The sequence below is a fragment of the Diachasma alloeum genome, unplaced genomic scaffold (genome assembly GCF_001412515.2).
Source record: "Diachasma alloeum isolate Michigan unplaced genomic scaffold, Dall2.0 Dall_scaffold_00208, whole genome shotgun sequence".
In the NCBI taxonomy this organism is placed as follows: Eukaryota; Metazoa; Arthropoda; class Insecta; order Hymenoptera; family Braconidae; genus Diachasma; species Diachasma alloeum.
In genome coordinates this window covers 1,361,219-1,384,375 of record NW_021680373.1, presented here as the reverse complement: position 1 = coordinate 1,384,375, position 23,157 = coordinate 1,361,219, and the positions used below count along the sequence as shown (strand labels likewise).

Sequence of the window (23,157 nt, the reverse complement as noted above, 5' to 3'; positions counted from 1 at the left end):
TTGGAAATTCAGCGAAATTGAGTTTTTCGTGTCGAACGATCATTGATATATCAATAAGAACTTGAATTTTCATTGGACCGTAAAATTGGCATTTCACGTGAATTTATCGCTGTTTTAAATTTCAAGATTTTTATCAAACTTTTATTTGCGCGTTTTTATCAATAGAAATGTCCAAAAAATCAATCGAAATCGATTGTCTACAACTTTCTATTAATATATTTCCTACAGAAATTTTTCGGCTCAAAATTTCCAAGTTTTTTTGAATGATTTGTTCAATAAAAAACCTCAGACAATGCATGTCGAACAACTCCTACAGAAACTGTCTCAATAGAAAAAATTGTATATAAAGATAAAATTCTACGGATTTCAAAAAAAAAGTGCAGTGAGAAACTAATAAAATTGATAAAATTTCAGAAACTAACAAAAATTCCAAACAGAAGTTCAATAGAAATCCAATAGAATTTTCCAGCGAATTCACCAATTTTTCCCATGAAATTGTTTCACGTGTGAAATGTAAAGACTAATTTTCTACCACAACAGTACATTTGAGAAAAAATTGAAAAAATTTTGAGCGCTTGAGATTTTTGATAAACATTCTTAAAAGATGTGTATAAGAGACAGCCCCCTAACAACCCATAAAATAATGTAGAAGACAAAAAAAAATTCATTGAAAAATTCATTGAAAAATTCATTGAAGTTATTGTCTGAATTTTCAACATTTTCAAGGTTTTTCAGATAATTACTTGAATATTCAAGAAATTAACTGATTTCTCAATGAAGAATTCTACAGAAATTTCATGTAACTTTATCGCTGTTAAAAATTTCAAGTTTTTTCACTTGAAATGTCAAGTGTAATTTTCTAACAGTGTAGTAGCGTATTGGTCCAGGCCAGTCATTCCCAGGTGGTGCAGGTCCATCTCCAAATATTACAATTAAATTTAGAATTAGAACATTTAGAATTATTCCGAATTATTTGACGTAGGAAAATGTCACATTTGAAAAAATTGATGGACATGAACCACCTGGGAACGACTGGCCTGGAGAAATACGCTCCGAAAAAAATTAATGCCTCTCCTAAGAAAATGATTCCTTGGCACAAGTAAATTTTTTTCTCAGTGTAAACGATTTTTTCATACGTGGTGTAGCGCTAGCGCGCGAATTTATTCTAAAAATTTTTCCCCGTGCACCGCCAGAACGTCAATTTCAACGTAAAAAAATGGACCGCCGCAAGGCGGTCCCCCAAGCCCACTAATTTTATAAATACCCCAGGGCAAATGAATCATAATCCTCAAGATCAAATATTTGAAACAGCATTTGCCACCTGGGTGGCGCGTTAAACCACCTCACGGCTGAATAATATTTGTGCTCATAGGCCAAACTCATCGAGTACAAACGACCCAACGATTATTATTCATCGGAATGGTATCCAACTGCCTTTCGTGTAGTCTCAAGTGATTATTGCTCGTCTAGGAGGGGCATTGATGGGTTTGTTAAGCCGGTGTGTTTCCCTCTCTCGGTGTTAACACTCGTACCGCAGGCCAATGGTTAAAGTGGTCAAGTTCAAATCTCGGGTTCAGTCGGCCAACGGCTGTGATACCGTAATAATCCCCGGGCTTTTCGCATCAATCAGTCTCCCATTTAATCCCTCAACAGTCCGCAATTGATCACGAGTGACCAATTAATTTCGCTCCACTCGGGTGATCGATAAATTTGTGAATTCATTCGTCAGGAAAATTTTTCAAGGGTTTCAAAGGATTTGAATTTTTCGTAATCTGAGGCAACAGCTGCTCTCAGGTAAGAATGAATTAGCCAGTGCATTGACAATTGTTATTCACATCATAAGCAACTTACACTCACCAGCAGATAACATGCATTATCGCACTAGTGAGTGGGTGACCGATGAAAAACAACACGAAAGTACTTCATTGTTTCCCGCAGGCCGACGCATGCAATTATTCAAACACGATAAATGCTGGTCTATCAATGGTGGAACTTATATATTTATGATAACGCTCAATCGTACTTATCGGGGACGTTAAAAAATAATCGAGAGGCTTTCTGGCCTTGAGGGTGACATTGACCCGTTTCCATTTTTAAACAATGTCCTCAGTGGTCTTCCTTACTAGGTCTACTCTCGTTTTTTCTTTTTTTGTTTCGGTGAGCCATTGGGTAACCCAATTAGTGGCATTCCAGCTCCCTTCCTCAATTCATGGGACTAATCGGGTTTTCGAAAGTTGTTGAGATTCAAACGAATGACCCAGTTGAATTCGAATGAGCGAAACTCGGTCGATAAAGGAGGAAATCTCGGGGGGCGGCGGCTGGTTTGAACGGCACGTGGAAAGAATTGTGTGGGTGACGGAGGACACAATTCAATGGGAATACCTAGCGATTTCGCTAGCCAATTCTATTGTAATGTTCGATAGAAAATATTTTGTAGAAAAAGTCAAAAGAATTCGATTTTTCCGTGCAACTTATTGTATGGAGTTATTTTCTATTGAATTTCTCCGGCTGAAATTTTCTTGATTTTGTTTGATTTTGTTGATGAGAAGAAAAGAAAAATAGCATGAAAAACTTGAAAATCTGAGAAAATTTGAGCTGAGGAAATTCTGTAGGAAATATCTGAAGAAAATAAGTTGTATAGAAAAATCGAATTCTATTGACTGTTTCTATTGAATATTTTTTATTGAACATTTCAGTAGAATCGACCAAAGACTAATAGGAAATGCAATAAAAATCCACTAGAATTTTCTAACGAATTCGCTAGGTTTTTCTATTAATTTTTTTGTGCGTAGATACGTGTGATGTTACGAAATTCTGGGAGATTATTGGGTCAGTCATTAATTCTAACTTGCGACTCATGATTAATCAATTTTTTCTAGGAATTTCGTCACTGAAATTTCACAATTCGGTGGGGAAGTCTATGGAACTAATTAGTAAATCAGTTTTCAAGGAATATTTCCGAATCTGAGGAGAATAGCGAAATTTTTGTAATAACCTTTTTTGTAGAGCGACTTGAGGGCGACCGAAAAGGTCATAACAAAAATTTCGCTATCTCCCTTAGACTCCGAGATATTCATTGAAAACCGTTTTACCGCTGCGCTACTGATATCTGAACATCTAATATTAATGGTAATTAAATCACAAACGACAATACCATTCGATCACAATTAATATCAGATGACTAAACATCATACCGTCATCAATAGTAATTAAATGACGATTATTTAACTATTAATTCAGTAGCGAAGTGGCAAAACGGAACAAGTCAATTTCGACTAATGATCCGTTTTCAATGAGTATCTCCGAATCTAAGGGAGATAGCAAATTTTTTATTATAACCTTTTTTGTAGAGCCGATTAAGACCTACAACAAATGTCATTGCGAAAATTTCGCTATCTCCCTCAGATTCCGAAATATTCCTCAAGAACTCAACTGAGAGATGAGTCGACTTGAACCGTTTTACCACTTCGCTACTGAATTAATCATCAACACGACTTAGAACTGATGATCCGCCGAAAAATCCCCAAAATTCCCTAACACTACCCAAATCTACCATCAATCGCCCCTCCGGATTATCCTGACATCGTCGCAGCCGTCAATTTCACTTCGCAATCACGCAAAAATATAATTAGTTAATTACAGGAGGTGATAAACACCGTTGATGTTTCACTCGAGTTTATGACCGCAACTGTTACACAATGGCAAAACACGTATCTACGACTTATGCAATGCCCTTACGGTTCAATTTCCTTGGTTATTCCTAGTAAACAATGAAGTGAAAAAAGGATTGGGTGCAGATCACCTGCGTGTGGGTGATACCCCCCCGCCGCCAAGTGGGTTTGAAGGTCTCAGAATTCAATCAGTTTCATTAGAAACACTAGCTGCTGTACTTAAATTTAAATATAGAATGTGCAGCGCACACCCCGGCAGCTGTTTCAGGGTGATAGGATGACGAACACGATAGGAGAAATAATAGTCACGTAATTAATACGCTTCCGGTAGTGTGGTTTGTTCTCGTGAGATACGCGTGCAGTTTCTCGTCGCTTTTTGCTTCCGCGTGCAAGCTTTGTAGCCGTTCAAATTTAAGTTTCTGATTTTTGCTTCCGAAGGGAAGCATTATTTTTACATCGATCCTCTATGACCAAAAAAACATTTTTTTTTTCAAATGTAGATGTTGTCGAGACTTATCAATCGCCGTTAATTAATTAATATTATAATAGAATTGTAATAATATTGTAACAGAATTATATTAATATTATAATAAATTTCATGTCCTGCTGAGAACAGGAAAAATTCTCAGAATGGTTGAAAGTTTCGTTTTTGAATTTAAATTTAGATTGAAAACTAGAATTTTTTTTCTTTGTGAACTTGGTTAGACAATTTTTGGGTGAATTATCATCGAAAGGTACTGAATACTACGTTCTTGCAATAATTCATCTTAACATTATCAAAAATTTTATCATTGAGTTGTCTAGTAATTATAATTAATTACTAGAAAAAAATGGTTTTCGTGTGCAATTTAGGATTAATTGTGAGGAAGGAAAAATAATGAATTTGAATGATCCGCTGAAAATTCATCGCTAATGAATCTTTTTTTTCAAATTTAGGTATCGTTGAGCCCTAGAATCGACCGCCATTAATTAAAATTTAATTCATATATAATTTGTTTTTATTTTCGATTTTTTTTCACGATCACTAAAAAACATGTCCTGATTTGATTGAATGATGGCTTAAAAAATATGTTTGGACGAAGGCGATAGCAGTAATCGCTACTTTGATTCATTTGAAAATTTGCAAAAATTTTGTATTTTTTGAAAATCAGAATTCCGGAGATATCTTTGAGCTTTCTGACGGTTTCTTCAAATGTGATATTTCAAATTCATTCAAGTACGTATAAATAAAATTTTTCTATTAACATTTTATCGAAGGGCTGAGGGGAGAGATAAAACCATAAAAAAACAATCGGTTGTATAGAAGAAAGGGATAAGAAGAATAATGATGATGATAACATTCAACTAAGTTGAAAATCTGACGAAATTACTTGAAAAGAAATCTTGAAATTGAAATTCAATAGAATGAAATAAACAGTGAATTATACATGATAGAAGGCAATGACGTGCAAAATAACCATTCGGAAGCACATTGCTAATTTATTAGCAAAAAAACTGTACTATATGCAACACAAGAGCAATTTCCCTTCCTTTTCTCTCTGTCATGCACGGTATTTCATTTACAACTGTTCAAACTTGTCGGTGGCTCCATATTTATCGAATTTCTTGGATTATTGTCATTGGGATGAGCCCCCAGCAAACTGTACAAACACCTCCTCCACTTGGGGACAGCATCAGAATAGCCACTTCAGAGTTAAAAAGAGCAGTGAGAAAATGATAATTTACAACATTCTATTCAAACATCTTTTTCAACAACTTTCAATGGCCAGATAGCGTTGAATTTACTACGTTGACGCGTGTGCCAAGCGTCCCCACAAGGCCGTTTGGTGAAAAAGGACTGGAGGAGGTTCAATGCAGCCGGTGATATTTTTTAGTCGATTTTTCTGGGCTACTATTTTGCTGAATGATAAATCTCGATCACCGCCGAGCACTGTTTACTCTTCGGTCATGTTTTTTGGATGCATCGGAAGAGGTTTAATGATGCGTCGTTGCATCTGAAGAAGCTTGATGATGCATCGTTGCATCGGGAATTGAACAGCTGGGTTTTATGGATAGCAGTTGTTGGGGGAAGTGCGGTCACTTGTGTTTCGAGTGCAGAGCAAGATTAATTTTATTAGCTTTTAGATATTGGGCGGAGGGGATTTTTTGGTTCAAGGATCTCGACGGGAATATTTACACATTATTGTCATTCGCGGGAGTTTACAAAAAATTAGAAGAAAGGAATTTGAATAATTTGAGTTTCTTTGAATTTATTGGATCACTATTTCAGGAATTGAAAAAAATGTTGTCATCAATGACTGTAATAATTAGTAACGAATGTGGTAAAGTAGATACTTTTCAAGCTACATCCACACTCACCTTATTTTATTGTTATTATTTATTTATTTATATTTATTATTTATTTATGCATATATAGCCGATTAGGCTCTTTACATACGCTCTCATAATTATCACAGTAGTCATAATAGTTTGACTCACTTTATTTTATTTATCACTATTGGTAAATTGTGTTGCAAGTGGAGGGCAAGATTCATTTTATTGAGATAGACGAATGTCTATTTGTTTCAAGGATTTCGATAGGCATATTTACATATCGTTGAGTTTTTCGTGGCACTTCGCAAAAAATTTGAGGAAAGAAATTTGAATAAATCGAGAGTTTATTTGAATTTATTGGATGGCAATTTCAGGAATGGATTGGATGACCAATGGATGTAGTAATTATTTATGAACGCGGTAACACAAATACTTTTAAACTACGTCCACACTCGCTTTAGTTTGTTTATCACGATTGGTCACTTGTGCTTCAAGTGCAGGACAAGATTAATTTTATTTGCATTCGTTTATTTGCGAATAGAACTAGTTATTTCAAGGATCGATAGAAATATTTACATATCATTCTGTTATTCGTAAGATTTTACAAAAAAAATATTTATTATTCCACAAAAAATTGGAGGAAAGAAATTTGAATAATTCAAGAGTTTATTTAAATTTATTGGATCACTATTTCAGGAATTTGTAAAATATTTTGACCAATGGATTTAATAATTATTAATGAACGCGGTAAAAAAAATACTTTTTAAGCTTCATCCACACTCGCTTTATTTTATTTATCACTATTGGTCACTTGTGCAGGGAAAGATTAATTTTATTTGCATTTGTTTATTTGCGAATAGAACTAGTTATTTCAAGGATCGATAGAAATATTTACATCTCATTCTGTTATTCGTAAGATTTTGCAAAAAAAATATTTATTATTCCACAAAAAATTGGAGGAAAGAAATTTGAATAATTCAAGAGTTTATTTAAATTTATTGGATCACTATTTCAGGAATTTGTAAAATATTTTGACCAATGGATTTAATAATTATTAATGAACGTGGTAAAATAGATACTTTTTACCTATATCCACACTCGCTTTATTTTGTTTATCATTATTAGTCATTTGTGCTTCAAGTGCAGGGCAAGAGTAATTTTATTTACATTCATCTATTTGTTTCAAGGATTTCAATAGGAAACAGAGGAACGAAACTTGAATATAATTTCAGAGTTCATTCAATCAATTATCGAAGCATACCTGTTTTAAAAAATTCAAAACATTGTGACCGAAGGCTGTAATAATTATTAATAAAACCCGATAACACAGATAGCATGTCAAGTGCATTCAGGCTCGCTCCGTTTTATTTGTTTTGCATTCTGTAGGTGCACGAGAGCGCAAGACACCTCGCGTAACTGTATTGTTGTTTACATTGTCAAAGACTCCTGCAAGAATCGTCCAAAACCCGCATAAATTATATCACCAGCGCGAAGCTCGCAAAAGACAGATGATGATGACCAAGGATGCGGCAAAATGGAGTGTCGCCAATGTCCAATAACTCGAGATCGTCGGAGTGAAGTTCGACGAATCTCGTCAACATCTTTCCTCAATTTTTGCAAGCAAATCTAAATCATTCTCATCGCGTCGTTCGGCCGCACGATGACAATAATTAAATTAAATCTTAATTTTCCGTAATCGGTATCTCACGGGAACATGTGCCGTAATTAGTATTTATGGAAATCAGCCGACGTCAGAGGTGACTGTAATTGAAACTGTTACTCGCACATTCCGGGATCGAAATTGCTGCTCTAGCCACTCCCCATAATCATTCCTAACAATGTCTCCAAACGGATGTAAACATTACTGACATTTCTTACTTCAAGTGCTTATGGTAAAGATTAAATTGATATATTAATGTGAAAAAAATTGCGAATAACTTTACTTGAAATTTTTATATTCATTTCAACACAATTTTTTTCGTTGGAAATGAATAAACTCATATATTTATTTTAATTCAAATGCTTCAATTATGCTGAATGAATAGTTTACTATTTACCGATCCAAATAAAGAAATAAATATTGAAAAATCATTCTCTTCACTATTAAAAAATTTTGACTGAAATTTCAAGGAGTTTCGTAATTGAAAATTCAAAATATGATGGAAAAATTGATGGAAATTGTAAATTCAGCTCAAGTATTTCACGAAATTGGTAGAAATCAGACAAATTCATGCGAAGATATTCTCAAATTTTCAATTGGATTTTCAATTGAAAGTTTTTCCGCTACTCTTTAAAGGTTCTCCCATAAAAAAAATATATAATATGGGCCAATTCCATATATTCTTCCAATTTATAAAGAATATACAAAAAAATATATAAAACATATTTTATATGTTTTTTTTATTTAAATTGGGCCAATTTAAGATATTTTTTAATCTATTTTTCAAAATATAAATTTTTTCGTGTGGGTCAAATAACGTAGTAGAACTAAAAAAATTCCCTGAAAGAGCTTTTATTCGAACTTCGGACTGAAAGAATCGCTTGTTTCATTGGCTTGTCGCTTGGCTGGATAGATCAAGGAACTGCTTCAATAAACCGATTCATTCAATCCCAATAAAGTATGCTCAATCCATACAGACCAACAATCTGAAGAGGACCGCGATGGGTCATACGTCAGGGACATGGAACCTTCATCACTTTTAAATCACAACTAAACATGATTTTTCCCCTCGAAAATGATGCCCCCAAATCCGAAAAGAGGAAGAACATTTAACTAAACTTATCCGACGAAAAAAAAAAGATGACGAGCTCAAGTGGCCCTTCGCTTGACGAGATAATGACATCCCACAATTCCAGTGCACCACAAATAAGCCTTCATAAAAGGCCAGAAAATACATTCACATGTACCAGGGAATTGATACATGAAACGTCGGGTAGATTATGCTCAAGTATCTTGTCTCTGGTTACCCAGGGGCACCATCATTCAATCGAAACTTTCTTGTTTCTTCGGTCTCCCTCTGACGCACATTGTGACGTCAATCGGAGAGGAGGCAAGAAGTTGCAAGAGCGGCTCTTTACCGATACGGCTTTTTCGAAAAAGCCACGGGGCATATCGCCTCGCCCGCTCACTCGGCGTACGAATGGATAAGATTCCATTCGATGGTCATAATCTCGCGATAATTCCCCCGAATAAAATATTTATTGACCCAGCAACGGACAATTTCCTCATTAATTTAATCAATTCAGTAGCGAAGTGGTAAAACGCTTCAAGTCGACTCATCTCCCAGTTGAGTTTTTGAGGAATACTTCCGAATTTGAGGGAGATAGCGAAATTTTCGTAATTACATTTGTTGCAGCTCCCAATCTGCTCTACAAAAAAGGTTATAATAAAAAATTTGCTATCTCCGTTAGATTCCGAGATATTCGTTGCAAACTGGTCAGTAGTCGAAATTGACTTGTACCGTTCTACCACTTCGCGTACTGAATTTATCGCGCAATTTATCACGCATGGAAAATTTTTTATTGGATTTCTACGGAACTTTCTACTAGTTTTGGGTCGATTCTATCGAAGAATTCTGCAACTTGGCAAATGTTCTACAGGAGAAATCAATAGAATTTGTGTTTCTACACAACTTTATTCTGATGAGATATTTTTTTAAAAGTAATTCCTCGGCTTTGATGTTATAAGTTTCTTCGTTTGATTTTTCAAATGCAAAAAGATGAAGAATTGAGTGAAAATACTTCGAAAAATTGAGAGAGAAAATTTGGAAAAGAGAGGCATATCGCCTCTGCCGCTCACTGGCATACTCATGGATAACATTCCATTCGATGATTAAAATCTTACGATTATTCCCCCGAATAAAATATTTATTGACCCAGCAGTAAACAATTCTCTCATTAATTTAATCAGCATTTTATCACGCGCGGAAAAATTCCTATTCGTTTTCTATGGAACTTTTTACTAGTTTTTGGTTGATTACATTGAGAAATTCTGCAACTTATCTGCGCATTTTTTTCGATAGAAATATTCAATGAAACCATTTCTACAAACTTGAAACAAACTAAAAAAATATACGTATTACGGAAACAACGCAGAAGCGCTTTTTTATTGGAGAAGCATGATTTGTTCTAAAAAAATCGTGAAAAATCTTTTAAAAAACGTGAATTTTTATCAATTCTTTGATAAACAATTCCATTTGTTTAAAACAATGGGCACTTTGCGGTTCTTTTCTAATCGCAGAGACTAGGCATTATAACAATTTGCAAAAAATTCAGCGTATTCGCAATTTATTAAAAAAAAACTATTATTATATTTTACTGAAAAGAATTATTATTAATTTTTCAGTTTCAGTTTTATTCGGATTTTATGAATACGGTGAATTTCTTGTCATGACATTGAAAGACCTGGGAACAATCGTAATAAAAACCCATTGGACTCCGACTACATCATCAAAACTATTCCAAAGAACTAATGACCCTACGTAAACACTTAGTTTAATGCCCTCGAGCGACGGCCCATTGTGATGAAATTATGGTTTTACATTTTTCCTACCATTCGGCCGGGCTACGCTGTACTTCTGGATATTTTCAGTTTTTTAATTTTCCAACCAAATTGCTGGGAAAAAATTTGAAAAAATTCATACCCAGTCAGTACTATCTAAATTAAATTTCGCAAAATACTGATATTCTCTCAAACATTTCCCTCTTATAAATGAATAATAAAACTTGTTTGCAAAACGGTAGATTATTTTTTATGAGGTGTCAAAAAAATTCTTGATTTTTTCCCATCTAATGAAAAAAAATCAGATTTTAATCTTTGATTACAATGGAAATGTTGATTTTCCCATAAGACACTGGGTTAAATCCTGATTTTGAAACATTTCTTCTTTGAAAAACCAAAACGATAATTAAATTGACAAAAAAATGAGAATTCCGAATCTAACAATTTTCTGCAATTTTTTGCAGTTTTCAATAATCTCTGAATTTACCATAAAGCTACTTTAAATTATCATGAAACCTCAATCGACTCCACATCGCCACAATGGAAAGCTCCATTCGCCACACTTCCCTGTGAATCGCGAGCAATTCCCCTCAATTTTTCCCATTTCTATTCCTTTCAGGAAGCAGATAAGTCAATCGAGAGCACCGCCAACAAAGTGAAACAGAGCAAGGAGACGGGTGTTTATTCACACAACCTGACCGAGTTAAACTCGTGGTTTACATCCCCCACCATCTGGTCATTTACCCAAGCGCCAGTCCTCGAGGCTCAGAGTGTCGCGGGGCCTCCACGAGCGTGCCAGACTTGGCGTCGTCATCGGGTCAAGCGATACAAGCCCATTGCCCAAATTTTTCTGAATCGAGTGCAGCTCACGTGGACTTTCGCGTTGTTTTTTTAATCGCGCTGGGGGGGGGAGCGAGTGAATGGCGTGAAGGTTAGTGCATTCAGGTTGGGCAGGTCCCTGTGGCTGTGCGCATGGTTGTGTAGGTCCGGGCGGCAATTGGAGGGGCCGAGGGGGTGGGCAAATTGTCCCGGCGACGCTCCTTTGAGAGGAGCGCGAGGCAATGGCTGCCACCGGCTGCAGAGTCTCTTGTAATCGTGGGGATTGTGGTGGTGATAATGTGTCTCGGAATTGTTCGGAAACGAGGGAGAGATCGAGGTAGTGAGAGGATTGTGGTCGGAACAGTGCAAGTGGTATGAGGGAGTGACAGTTGTCGATTCTTTCGGTGTTTTATTCGTGGGACACAGGGCTTTCTGGTTAATTGGACTGAGGGGAGATGCTCGAGGTGTTATTGTGATTGATATGAAGGCGAAGGGGACTGGTAAGAACCACATTGATGGCGATGTGGAGTCGATTGAGGCCAATGAGAGGTATGACGAGTTCAATACTGTGATGGTGCCTGTGTCGAGGAGCCTCAGTAGGAGTCCGCAGAGCGATGAGGGCATTGAGGCTGACGCCGAGGCCAGGAGGAACAATGTTGGCAGATGCTGGAGTATTGACTCGTCAAATGGCGAGGAGGAGCTCGGGAAGGGCACTCTGTGGCAGAGGAGACAGTCGAAAATCAGGGTCACCAGGTGCTGCAGCTCTGACAGCGCTGTCTTGAGTGACGATGATCAGATTAAAGGTGAGGGCGACTGGGGAAGGGGATTTTTGGGAGAACGCAAAAGTTCAGGGGGTTTTTAGTTTTTGTTGGTAGGGGTTGGGCTTCGGTGAGGGGGTTAAGGCTATTTGAATTCAGTTGGGTGTTAGAAAGTTGAGGATAGTCAAATCTTTAGTTTGGTACTGACTGCACTAGAGATTCAATCATTTTCAATCATCAAATTTGTCGATTTAATAATGTAAGAGAAATTTGGAAATTCGTGAATATTCAGCGTCATTCAAGTTAGATTTTGCATGGAATTATTGTTTTTTAAAACAGCCGTTGCTTAGCAATAAATAATTGAAATTATACTATGAAATTCAGAATGTGCATTTAGGGGAGGGTAGGGTAAAATGGACACTTTAGACTTTTTTAAAATTATTCATAACTCAGAAACAAATGTGTCAATAGAGCTCAGTTTAGGCTCATCACAAAGGGAAAGAATTATTCTTTGTATTGAAAAAAAAAATGATTAAATTTCATCAACATTTCAACCCGTCACTAATATTTTTAAAAAACGTCAAAAGTGTCTCAACAGATGATTTTCCTGGTGGAAAATTGATTGCTTATAAATTATTTATAAAAAAAGCTCGTAATTTGGAAGAATTGCAATTTTTGAATTATTTCGTCAATCTTCCGCCCACAGCTTAACGGTTCAATATCGAGGTTCAAATTCAGACCTGTAAAGTTTAAAGAATAAAATAATTGTAAAGTGTCCAGAAACTTGGGGTCCAATGGAGCTCAAGTGAAAGCTCTGATGTTCGTTCGTTTACAAAAGTAGAAGAGGACTGGAAAAGAAATAGCCGAAGTGCTGTATATTTTTAATAGACAAAATGGCGAATTCGATAGAAAATTCTGTGGCATTGAATTAGATTTAGGGGGAAAACAATCAGTAAAGTTAAAGTTTCACTGAAAACTCAACGAAATCCCTAATTTTTTAGCAGCAGGAAAACGAAAAATTCCGCAGCTTACTTGAATTTTCCTTATTTCTAATCATTTTTTTTGAATAATTGCACTAAAATTTAGTTTTCACTGATTTTTCTATAACATATTGTATTTTTAATGACGAAATTCCTTGAAAATTCTCAAAAAAGTTTCGAGAATTTGAATTTCAGTTCTACTTTATCATTCTTAAAAAAACAAAATTGGAAATTTAATATATTTACTTGAATTCTCTTGATTTGTATTAATTTTCCTGGAATAATTGCACTAAAATTCCCACATTCCCTTGATTTTTCCCTAAAATTTTCAATTTTCAATGAGGAAATTCCTTGAAATTCCAGTGAAACTATCACTTGCTCAAAATTTCCAAGAAGCTTAAAAGCAAAAAATTTGATTATCCCATTTCATTGAACATACCACAACTAATTTTCCTTAATTATCAGAAATGTTGTTTTTACATTCTCCCCCACTAATCTAAAAAATTACAGAATTTTCCTTGAGCATAAAAAACTAAAATCAGTCATTCATGACGTCAATTTAATTTTGTTGTGATTCATTGTTCTACTCTGTTATTTTCCACAGGATGGGATAACTTGATCATCGGTGATCGCAGCGAGTGTGACTCGACCGAGGAGAGGCCCAGGTACTGGAGAACACCCAGTGTTGTCGTTAGTGACTACTCAGACTACTCCTATCTCGATGAAAAATACGACAGGAGTGATTTTGAACTGGAGAAGTTCGAGGGAACGTCGGGCTCACCGAGTCAGGCCAGCAGTTGCTCATGCTTAGACTGCGATGATATTAGTGAATTTCAAGACTTAAATTCCCCTGTTCATAGCCACCTCCAGGTCGGTGGACAGAGGCGACATTCAGACTCTTGCTGCACATGTTTGCCCAGTTCCAGCATCAACAACAGGTGAGAACACTTTATCCCTAATTTTTTTAGATTTTCTGCTCTGAATTCCTTTTAAGTCTTTTATTTTTTCATGATTACGAGGATTTATTTGTAATAGCTTTGACGAAATGAAATAAACAATAGATTTGGTGCCCATTATCTACTTTATTCCTGAAGAATATATTTGGATTGTCATTTGAATTGTTATGATCATAAAAGAGAATTATTCATCGGTTGAAAAAAAAAAATCTTTCATGCTTGCAGTTCTAAATGAATAACTTGAATTAATTGAAATCTGTCATCTTGTGACCACGTGAATTTGAATTAATTAGAGTTTATTAAATGAAAACGAGGAGTTTAGAAATACAAATAAACAGGTCGAATTAAAAAGAATGAATAGAAACAATGAGAGTATTAGAGGGAAGCAAATAATGCATGAATTATAGAATGCAATTTCGAAAATTGGAGATTCGTCAGAATATTTTTATAGTGGCGTTAATGTCACATTGTCTATTTTATTTCTGAATAATCTACGTGAATTGGTAATTAAAATTTTCATCAAAATGAAGAAAATAACTTCATCAGTTAAAAAAAAAAAATTTTGTCATGCTTGCAGTTCTAAATAAACGCCCTGAATTAATTGAAACCTCATCTCGTTCCAATTAAATAATTAGAGTTTATTAGATAAAAAGGGGGCGTTAAAGGAAATACAAAGCCACGTGTCAAAATAAGGAAAAATAATGAATAGAAACGATAGAGTGGATTGGCAGGAAGGAGATAATAAAAAAATCATAAATGAAATGATTAAATGCAATTTGCAAATTAGAGATTCGTTACGATTTTGTTGCAGGGGTGTTAATGGTAACCCCAGTAGGAGGAACTCGTGTCTGGCAACACCAGGCCCATACTCATTGAGATCGGAATCATCAGCCCCAGGGTATCCCAAGGGTGACATCAATCCTGAAGACACTAGGACCAACGTCGAGCTCCTCGAGCTACCACCAGTGCGAAAGATATCTGATTGTTCCACGAATTCCAGTCTCAGTGGTGATGACTTCGAGGTCACCGAACTGCAGCCATTAAAGAGGCCACAGGTGAGCAAATCTTTTCCTCAAAAAATGTAAAAAAGGATCCGCGAGGTGAGCGAGCTCGCGGACATTCACCAGTCTGGTGGACACCAGTTGCCATCTTGCGGATGGCTGCGGAACAATTTTCTTTGTTAAACTCCATCGGTGATAATTATTACTTCATGCGTGTCGACGATGATCTGTTAAGGATGTTTGTCCATTTTTATAGGAATTTTCATCAACGTCAGGATGATAATTCTGTTTATTGCACTGTTGAATTTTTTTTAGTTAAAATAATTGCATTTCAATTTTTTGCTTTGTCGATTTGAAGTCAATTGAAGGATATTCAAGAGTTTTTGCAGTTTTGTTAAATTTGTCGATAAAATTGCGTGAGGAAATCTTGAAAGAGATCATGAATATTCAGGGTCATTGAAATCACATTTTGGAGAGAGTTATTATTTTTTTAAACATTCGTTGTGCATAAATAAATAATTGAAATTGTTTAGACTTTCGGAAACTTTATTCTTTAGGCATGAAATCGATTTCTGTTAAAACAAATGATTTTTATTCTTTAATTAATAGAATTGTTGTTAAATGTCCGAAAACTTGGGGGGATGTGGGGCTCAAATGAAAGCTCTGATGTTTGACTACGAAAGTAGAAATGCATTTTATTGGAGAAAACACAGCCAAAGTACTTGGATATCCTTAAGGTTGAATCATTCATAAGATTTTTTATTCGGCTTGGAAATTCAGCGAAATTGAGTTTTTCGTGTCGAACGATCATTGATATATCAATAAGAACTTGAATTTTCATTGGACCGTAAAATTGGCATTTCACGTGAATTTATCGCTGTTTTAAATTTCAAGATTTTTATCAAACTTTTATTTGCGCGTTTTTATCAATAGAAATGTCCAAAAAATCAATCGAAATCGATTGTCTACAACTTTCTATTAATATATTTCCTACAGAAATTTTTCGGCTCAAAATTTCCAAGTTTTTTTGAATGATTTGTTCAATAAAAAACCTCAGACAATGCATGTCGAACAACTCCTACAGAAACTGTCTCAATAGAAAAAATTGTATATAAAGATAAAATTCTACGGATTTCAAAAAAAAAGTGCAGTGAGAAACTAATAAAATTGATAAAATTTCAGAAACTAACAAAAATTCCAAACAGAAGTTCAATAGAAATCCAATAGAATTTTCCAGCGAATTCACCAATTTTTCCCATGAAATTGTTTCACGTGTGAAATGTAAAGACTAATTTTCTACCACAACAGTACATTTGAGAAAAAATTGAAAAAATTTTGAGCGCTTGAGATTTTTGATAAACATTCTTAAAGAACGTCCCCTCAAGATATCACCATATATGCCCCGTCCCCATTTATCTCATTCAATAACTCCATTCAGCAGTCATTACCCACTAATTATTTCCGCCACTGGAGGAGAAAAAAACGTACACGACTGGATCGTGTTAAACACTGTTCTCGCCAGTGGGCAGGGCCCAAGAGAACACAATAAATTCAATAACGTTGGGTAACTCACACATCCCGAGTATCTGAGAAATCGAAATCAATTTGTCGGTATCCGGCCAAAACTCAGTAACACGAGTCACGTTTGAGATTAGTATCAATTATTCCGATTTTTATTTTGCAACCAATGATTCAATCCCCCATAAAAAAAAGTGCCCATTGCCCCAGGGGCTTGTAGTTGAGCGCGTTGAGATGAAAATGCGAAAGCGGAAGAGGGGAGAAATTGTTAAAACGGTACATAATTATACTTTTCTCTTTTTCCCCTCGTGAAAGCGCATCGTCACTCGGCGTCAGAGACGGTGGCATCGAACGATGAGTCTCGCGTTACAATACCTAAATTTAGATCGCACGCATGTCTCGATGTTTTTTTCATTCGTAAAGTAGACAAGATGCGCAAGAGGATGTGCAATAGACTGCACTTTTCTCCGAGATAAAGGAAAATATGACGATATTCAGATCATATTCATGTCCCGATGTTTTTTTCATTCGTAAACTGGAGGAATTGCACAAGAGGATGTACGATAGACCGCACTTTTCTCCGAGATAAAGGACAATATGACCATATTCAGATCATATTCATGTCTCGATGTTTTTTCATTCGTGAAGTGGACGAATTACACAAGAGGATGTGCAATAGACTTCCTCTGGTCTAAAATAGAGATAAATATGACCAATATTTAGATCACATTTATGTCTCCATGGTTTTTTCATTCGTAAAGTAGACAAGATGCGCAAGAAGATGTGTAATAGACTGCACTTTTCTCCGAGATAAGGAGGAATATGACCAACATGTACATCACATTCACGTCTCAATGTTTTTTTCATTCGTAAAGTAGACAAAGTTCACAAGATCTGCAATAGACTGTCCTCTTCTCGGAGATAAAGGAAAATACGACCATATTCAAATCATATTCACGACTCAATGCTTTTTCAATTCGTAAAGTAGACAAATTGCACAAGAGGATGTGCAATAGACTGCCCCTGTCTCCGAGATAAAGAGAAATATGAACAATATTAAGATCACATTCATGTCTCGATGTCTTTTTAATTCATTAAATAGACAAATTGCCCAAGAGGATGTCCAATACACTGCACTTTTCTCCGAGATAAAGGAAAATACGACCATATTCAGATCATATTCACGACTCAATGCTTTTTCAATTCGTAAAGTAGACAAATTGCACAAGAGGATGTGCAATAGACTGCCCCTGTCTCCGAGATAAAGAGAAATATGAACAATATTAAGATCACATTCATGTCTCGATGTCTTTTTAATTCATTAAATAGACAAATTGCCCAAGAGGATGTCCAATACACTGCACTTTTCTCCGAGATAAAGAAAAATACGACCATATTCAAATATATTCACGACTTAATGCTTTTTCAATTCGTAAAGTAGACAAATTGCACAAGAGGATGTGCAATAGACTGCCCCTTTCTCCGAGATAAAGAGAAATATGAACAATATTGAGATCACATTCATGTCTCGATGTCTTTTTAATTCATTAAATAGACAAATTGCCCAAGAGGATATCCAATACACTGTACTTTTCTCCGAGATAAAGGAAAATACGACCATATTCAGATCATATTCACGACTCAATGCTTTTTCAATTCGTAAAGTAGACAAATTGCACAAGAGGATGTGCAATAGACTGCCCTTTTCTCCGAGATAAAGCGAAATATGAACAATATTGAGATCACATTCATGTCTCGATGTCTTTTTAATTCATTAAATAGACAAATTGCCCAAGAGGATATCCAATACACTGTACTTTTCTCCGAGATAAAGGAAATTACGACCATATTCAGATCATATTCACGACTCAATGCTTTTTCAATTCGTAAAGTAGACAAATTGCACAAGAGGATGTGCAATAGACTGCACTTTTCTCCAAGATAAAGCGAAATATGACGACTGAATAATTTTCGATGAATGAAAATTCCTGGAAGTACTCCAGCTGGCACAAGTCGAACAATAAGCCCAGAATAGCAAAGAGAAAATGAGAATATAATGATAGCAGAAGAATCGCAGTACGTGTGGTGCATGTGAAACAGCAAAATCTTGAGCAATTTTTCTTGGGTAAATGCAAGCAACGGCTTAAGGTGTTCCCAGGACATTAAGTGCATCGACAGTTGGTTCGATCTCTCAGTCAAGTCAAGTCACTCGTTGATTATACGTATACGTCTCGATTGCCACAGCGTTGTCCCTACTCCCTGGGTGAACGAAAAAAAATTTCCAGTCGAAATCCTCCTCTCGCTGAGTTATATTCCACACCCACACGTATCCCCCCAACTCCACCATGAGGTTAAAAATGCTTTTGAGATGAGAAGATAAATAAATTGCCCTGTCCAGTCGAACCCAGGTGGCCACAGTGAAAACATCAAATCCACAAATCTATCTTCAGTCTCCTTCAACAATTGGATTTGCTGAAACGGTGGTGTTGTGAAAGTTTTATTTGCAAATCATTCTGGAGGAGGAAATTGTGTAGGCGGAAGTGCGGATTTACTCCGGGGGATTTACATCACTAAACATCTGGAATACTCGCGATTCATTAATCAATTGTCATGCTGTCTCGTGCATCCCCTACCTTCTTCATCGTTAGGGTCTTTACATGAAGAATCCCTGGAGGACCTCATCATAAAGGAGATAAATCTCCTCGAGATTCTGAAATAAAAGTTGCTAGAGTCGAAGCCTCTTGATGAATGCAAAAAATCCAACTGCCGGATGCGCGCTTCGATTTAATAGCCATTACATGCCTGTACTGACCCAGGGGAGCAATATCGAATCCCACTATTTGTGGTCGAAGCTTACTTCAAACATCGTGTGCTCCTGGGAAAAACCATTGAGCCAATTTGATTTTACTGAATCAGTGATTTTGTGAAAGTTTTATTTGCAAATCACTCTGAAGGAGGAAATTGTTCAGGCGGAAGTGCACTAAACATCTGGAATACTCGCGATTCATTAACCAACTGCCATGCTGTCTCGTGCATCCCCGACCTTCTTCATCGTTAGGGTCTTAACATGAAGAATCCCTGGAGGACCTCATCATAAAGTAGATAAATCTCCTCGAGATTCTGAAATAAAAGTTGCTAGAGTCGAAGCCTCTTCATGAATGCAAAAAATCCAGCTGCCGGATGCACGATTCAATTTAATAGCCATTACATGTCTTTACTGACACAGGGGAGTAATATCGAATCCCACCAGTTGCAGTCAAAACTTACTTAAAACATCGTGTGCTCCTGGGAAAAGCCGTTGACTATCTTCAAACCAGTTACTCATTCCCCTTCCTCTCCCCCATAATCACAAATTCTGAGCACGGATGAGTCGTCTCCCCCCGTGCCGCGTAAAACGAGGAAGAATCAGCCATAGTCACGTACAGAAACGTGTTAATGCGTTGGAAATCATGAAGCCCGTCATAACTCACTGGATGTAAACAGCGTTTATTTACAAAGCACTTGTGCCACCAGTTATCACAATTTTTTTCTGCATCAATTGTGTACTTTGACACTATCGTTGTCCAGGTGCATTGTCCAGGGCAATTACTAATATCCACTGGTGTCTGATTCACACCACCAGACTGGGAAATGTGAATCAGAGTTGAGAGTTGGTGTCACCGCATCTCCTGGAAATTATCAGAAGACTTCCCAGTGACTAGTTACTACGTATTTCATTGTATTCCATTCATCGCTTATTCAAAATGAATGATAACGAGAAGCCATCAGGATCTCCGCGATGCACGCGCGTTGTCTCCCAGCCAACAACACCAACGTCACCGACGTTAAATCTCATGGAGCAGTTGCTGCTCGCTAAAATGGAGAGACACAGTATCGCTGATGATAATCAGCCTGATATCGCTGATAGGATCTCAAAAAAATCGTCACTCCTCAGGACGGACTCGATGGACAGTCAAACGAGCGCCAGTACATTCAGCTCAGCACAATCTGGGGATTCGGGGGGCAATCGGTACTGCAAGTGCGATGATTGTCTCCTCGGTATCGTCGATAAACATCAGCGCCAGGCGCCCGTCACCGGTCGCAAGAAGGTAAAACAATCATTACGATTTACTGTTGTTAGCATGGTATTTTTCACGTGCCAAGTGGGCGCAAATTGGGAGCTCAAAACTTTCCACTCGGCTAAATCAGAGATCAAACACGAGGTTGACTTACGAACGGGGGGAAGAAAAAATTCCATGGACCGACGTGAGGGAACGGCTATTTACACAGAGACATTTTTATTTACTCGAGACATCACTGGAATATTTCAGATAATGGCACGAGGGAAACAAATGGGATTCACTGGTGATAATTTTTTTGCTGCAATTTCCGGTGCAGCTGGTGGAAATTTTTATCGTAGAGTTCCGATTTCGAGGATTTTCGTTATTGAAAATTGAAAATTCTATGGAAAATTTAATTGAGGTCGGGAAGAGTCAGGTAACTATAGTCTTGAATTTTCGATTGAATTGGAAATTCAGCGTCACCTGGAATTAATGTTTTGGTTGAGAATTCAAAGAAGTTGGAAAATTCTCATTTTTTGGAGTTCGAAAATTTGGTATTCTGTTGAATTTTCAGGGAAATCTGAAATTACTTGTTTTTTTCACATAAATCGAATTCAATGCTACTCTCATGAAAATTATTAATCAGCTGTTCATGAAATTTTAATTTTTATCTAATAGTGCAGGTAATTTTTACATTTCTATCACATTATAGTGATAGAATTTCCAGTGAAATTTCAAGAATTTTCACAATTGAAAATGCAAAATTTTATGGAAAAATCAATGCAAACTGTAAATTTCAGTTTAATTATTTTATCAAAATTAATAGAAATCAAGAGAGTGTTGTAAATATATTCTTGAATTTTTAGTGAAATCTGACATTAACGTTTTTTTTTCTATTTTTATCTAATAATGCCGGAAATTTTAACATTTTTATTCCATTATAGTTCCACTGAAATGTCAAGGATTTTCGTCCTTGAAAATTCAAAATTCTATGGAAAAATAAATGCAAAATGTAAATTTTATTTCTGTTATTCTATGAAAAATAATAGAAATCCAGAGAATGCAGGTAAATACATTCCTGAATGGCTGAAGGCCATCGGGCGACGGCCTATTGTATGGAAATGATTTTTTTGTATTTTTCGTGCCACAAATTCCATTAAAAATTGAAATATCCTGAATTTTCACTTAATTGAAAATTGAGCGGAGTTTAGTACGCAATTTCCACCTGTTGATTGAAAATTCAAGTAAGTTGGGAAATTCTCTTTTCCCTTCTGTTCAAAAATTTGCAAATTTCATGGAATTCTAAAACCTGAAATTAACCGATTTTCCCCTTCAAATAAAATTAAAATATCACTCTCCTCTACATTATCAGTCACCTGTCGCTGAAATTAAATGTGTTCCTAACATTATTCTACATGTACATTTAATCAGATTGGAAATAGCCTTGGGGGGAGGGGATATTTTTTCACTAGGATTATCTCACTGACATGATTGGTCCCAATGGTCGGCTAATGCAGAATGTTTGATTGATGTCGATGAAGGAAAAAGTGAGGGAAAAAATTGAGACTGGCCTTCGTCGCTTGGCTAACTCGACGCTTCAAGGGATTGATTGACGTATTTCACGGAATTAATGATTTTTCGGTGGTACAACATTTTCTGTCTAAGGAATTCCGTCGACTTTTCAATCCCGCGATTCCTTCTTCATGACGAAGAACGTGATTTCTCAATCGGGGATTCAATTAGCCAGTGGTCATGTGTCCTTTAAGAGTTTGCAGTGTTACCTAACGCCATTGGGGAAACAAACTATCTGGCTAATTGTCGTAATTCTGGTGCTTCACATTGAGATTCCGGTCTTATCGAATCAAGGAGATTCCCGGGTTGATTACTGCGGTGAGGTAATTGGTATGTGAACAGTATTTCGTTGATCGTTAAGGATAGATGGAGGAAACAGAGTGGACTAGCGACTTCTGGTAATGCCCGAAGGGATCATTCATTAAGGCGAAAATTTTGAAATTGCGTTCGTTGTGCTCACACATTCGAATGCTCGCCATTAGCGGCACTTTTATGCAGCCCACAGCTGCCTCGAAGAATTCCTCCGTGCAGGTTTATCTAATTTAATTAAGAGGGAGGGTAAAAAGAGATTGCGAGTGCAAACTGGTTTCAACAGATCCTGGAATATCCAAAAGTTCAGTATTTTTGATATTATTTTTAAGGGGAGACTAATATGAGTTCTAAAATTCGCGGGCTATTGGAGTACATTGGAGATTGATTATATGTATTTAGAAACGAATAATTAGTGCAAAAAATTAATTGTTTATAGCAATTACAAGTTAGTTTCGTTTTTTAAATGTAAAAAATTGCATGATTCATGTAAAATAGCCAGAAAAATGGTTCGGAAAAAATCGAGAATATATTTTAAATAGTTTGAGGATCTGTCTTTAAATAATTAAATGTTTTGAGGGCAAGTTCAGTATTTTTGAAATTATTTTTAATATTCTGCGGAAACAATTGATTGAATTCGATTTTTTGGAACAAATTTTTCTATTGGCATATTTCTTCTATTCAAAAATAGATGAAACATTTTTGGTCAACAATATTTT

At 36.1% G+C, this 23,157-nt stretch overlaps 1 protein-coding gene across 2 annotated transcripts in view; it reads left to right on the top strand.

The window, feature by feature from the left end:
- Positions 1-1,591: 1,591 nt before the first annotated feature.
- LOC107036334 (inositol-trisphosphate 3-kinase B) overlaps positions 1,592-23,157 on the top strand; it is a 32,350-nt gene continuing 10,784 nt past the window's right edge. Inside the window, exons 1-4 of one of the 2 annotated variants that reach the window (XM_015254256.1) lie at positions 1,592-1,794; positions 11,105-12,107; positions 13,647-13,980; positions 14,810-15,053. In XM_015254256.1, the coding sequence (XP_015109742.1) occupies positions 11,786-12,107; positions 13,647-13,980; positions 14,810-15,053 (900 nt within the window). In that variant the 5' untranslated portion in view covers positions 1,592-1,794; positions 11,105-11,785. Of the gene's footprint in view, positions 1,795-11,104; positions 12,108-13,646; positions 13,981-14,809; positions 15,054-20,260; positions 20,606-23,157 lie in introns of those variants that run through there. The other variant, XM_029125966.1, reaches the window with a different exon arrangement.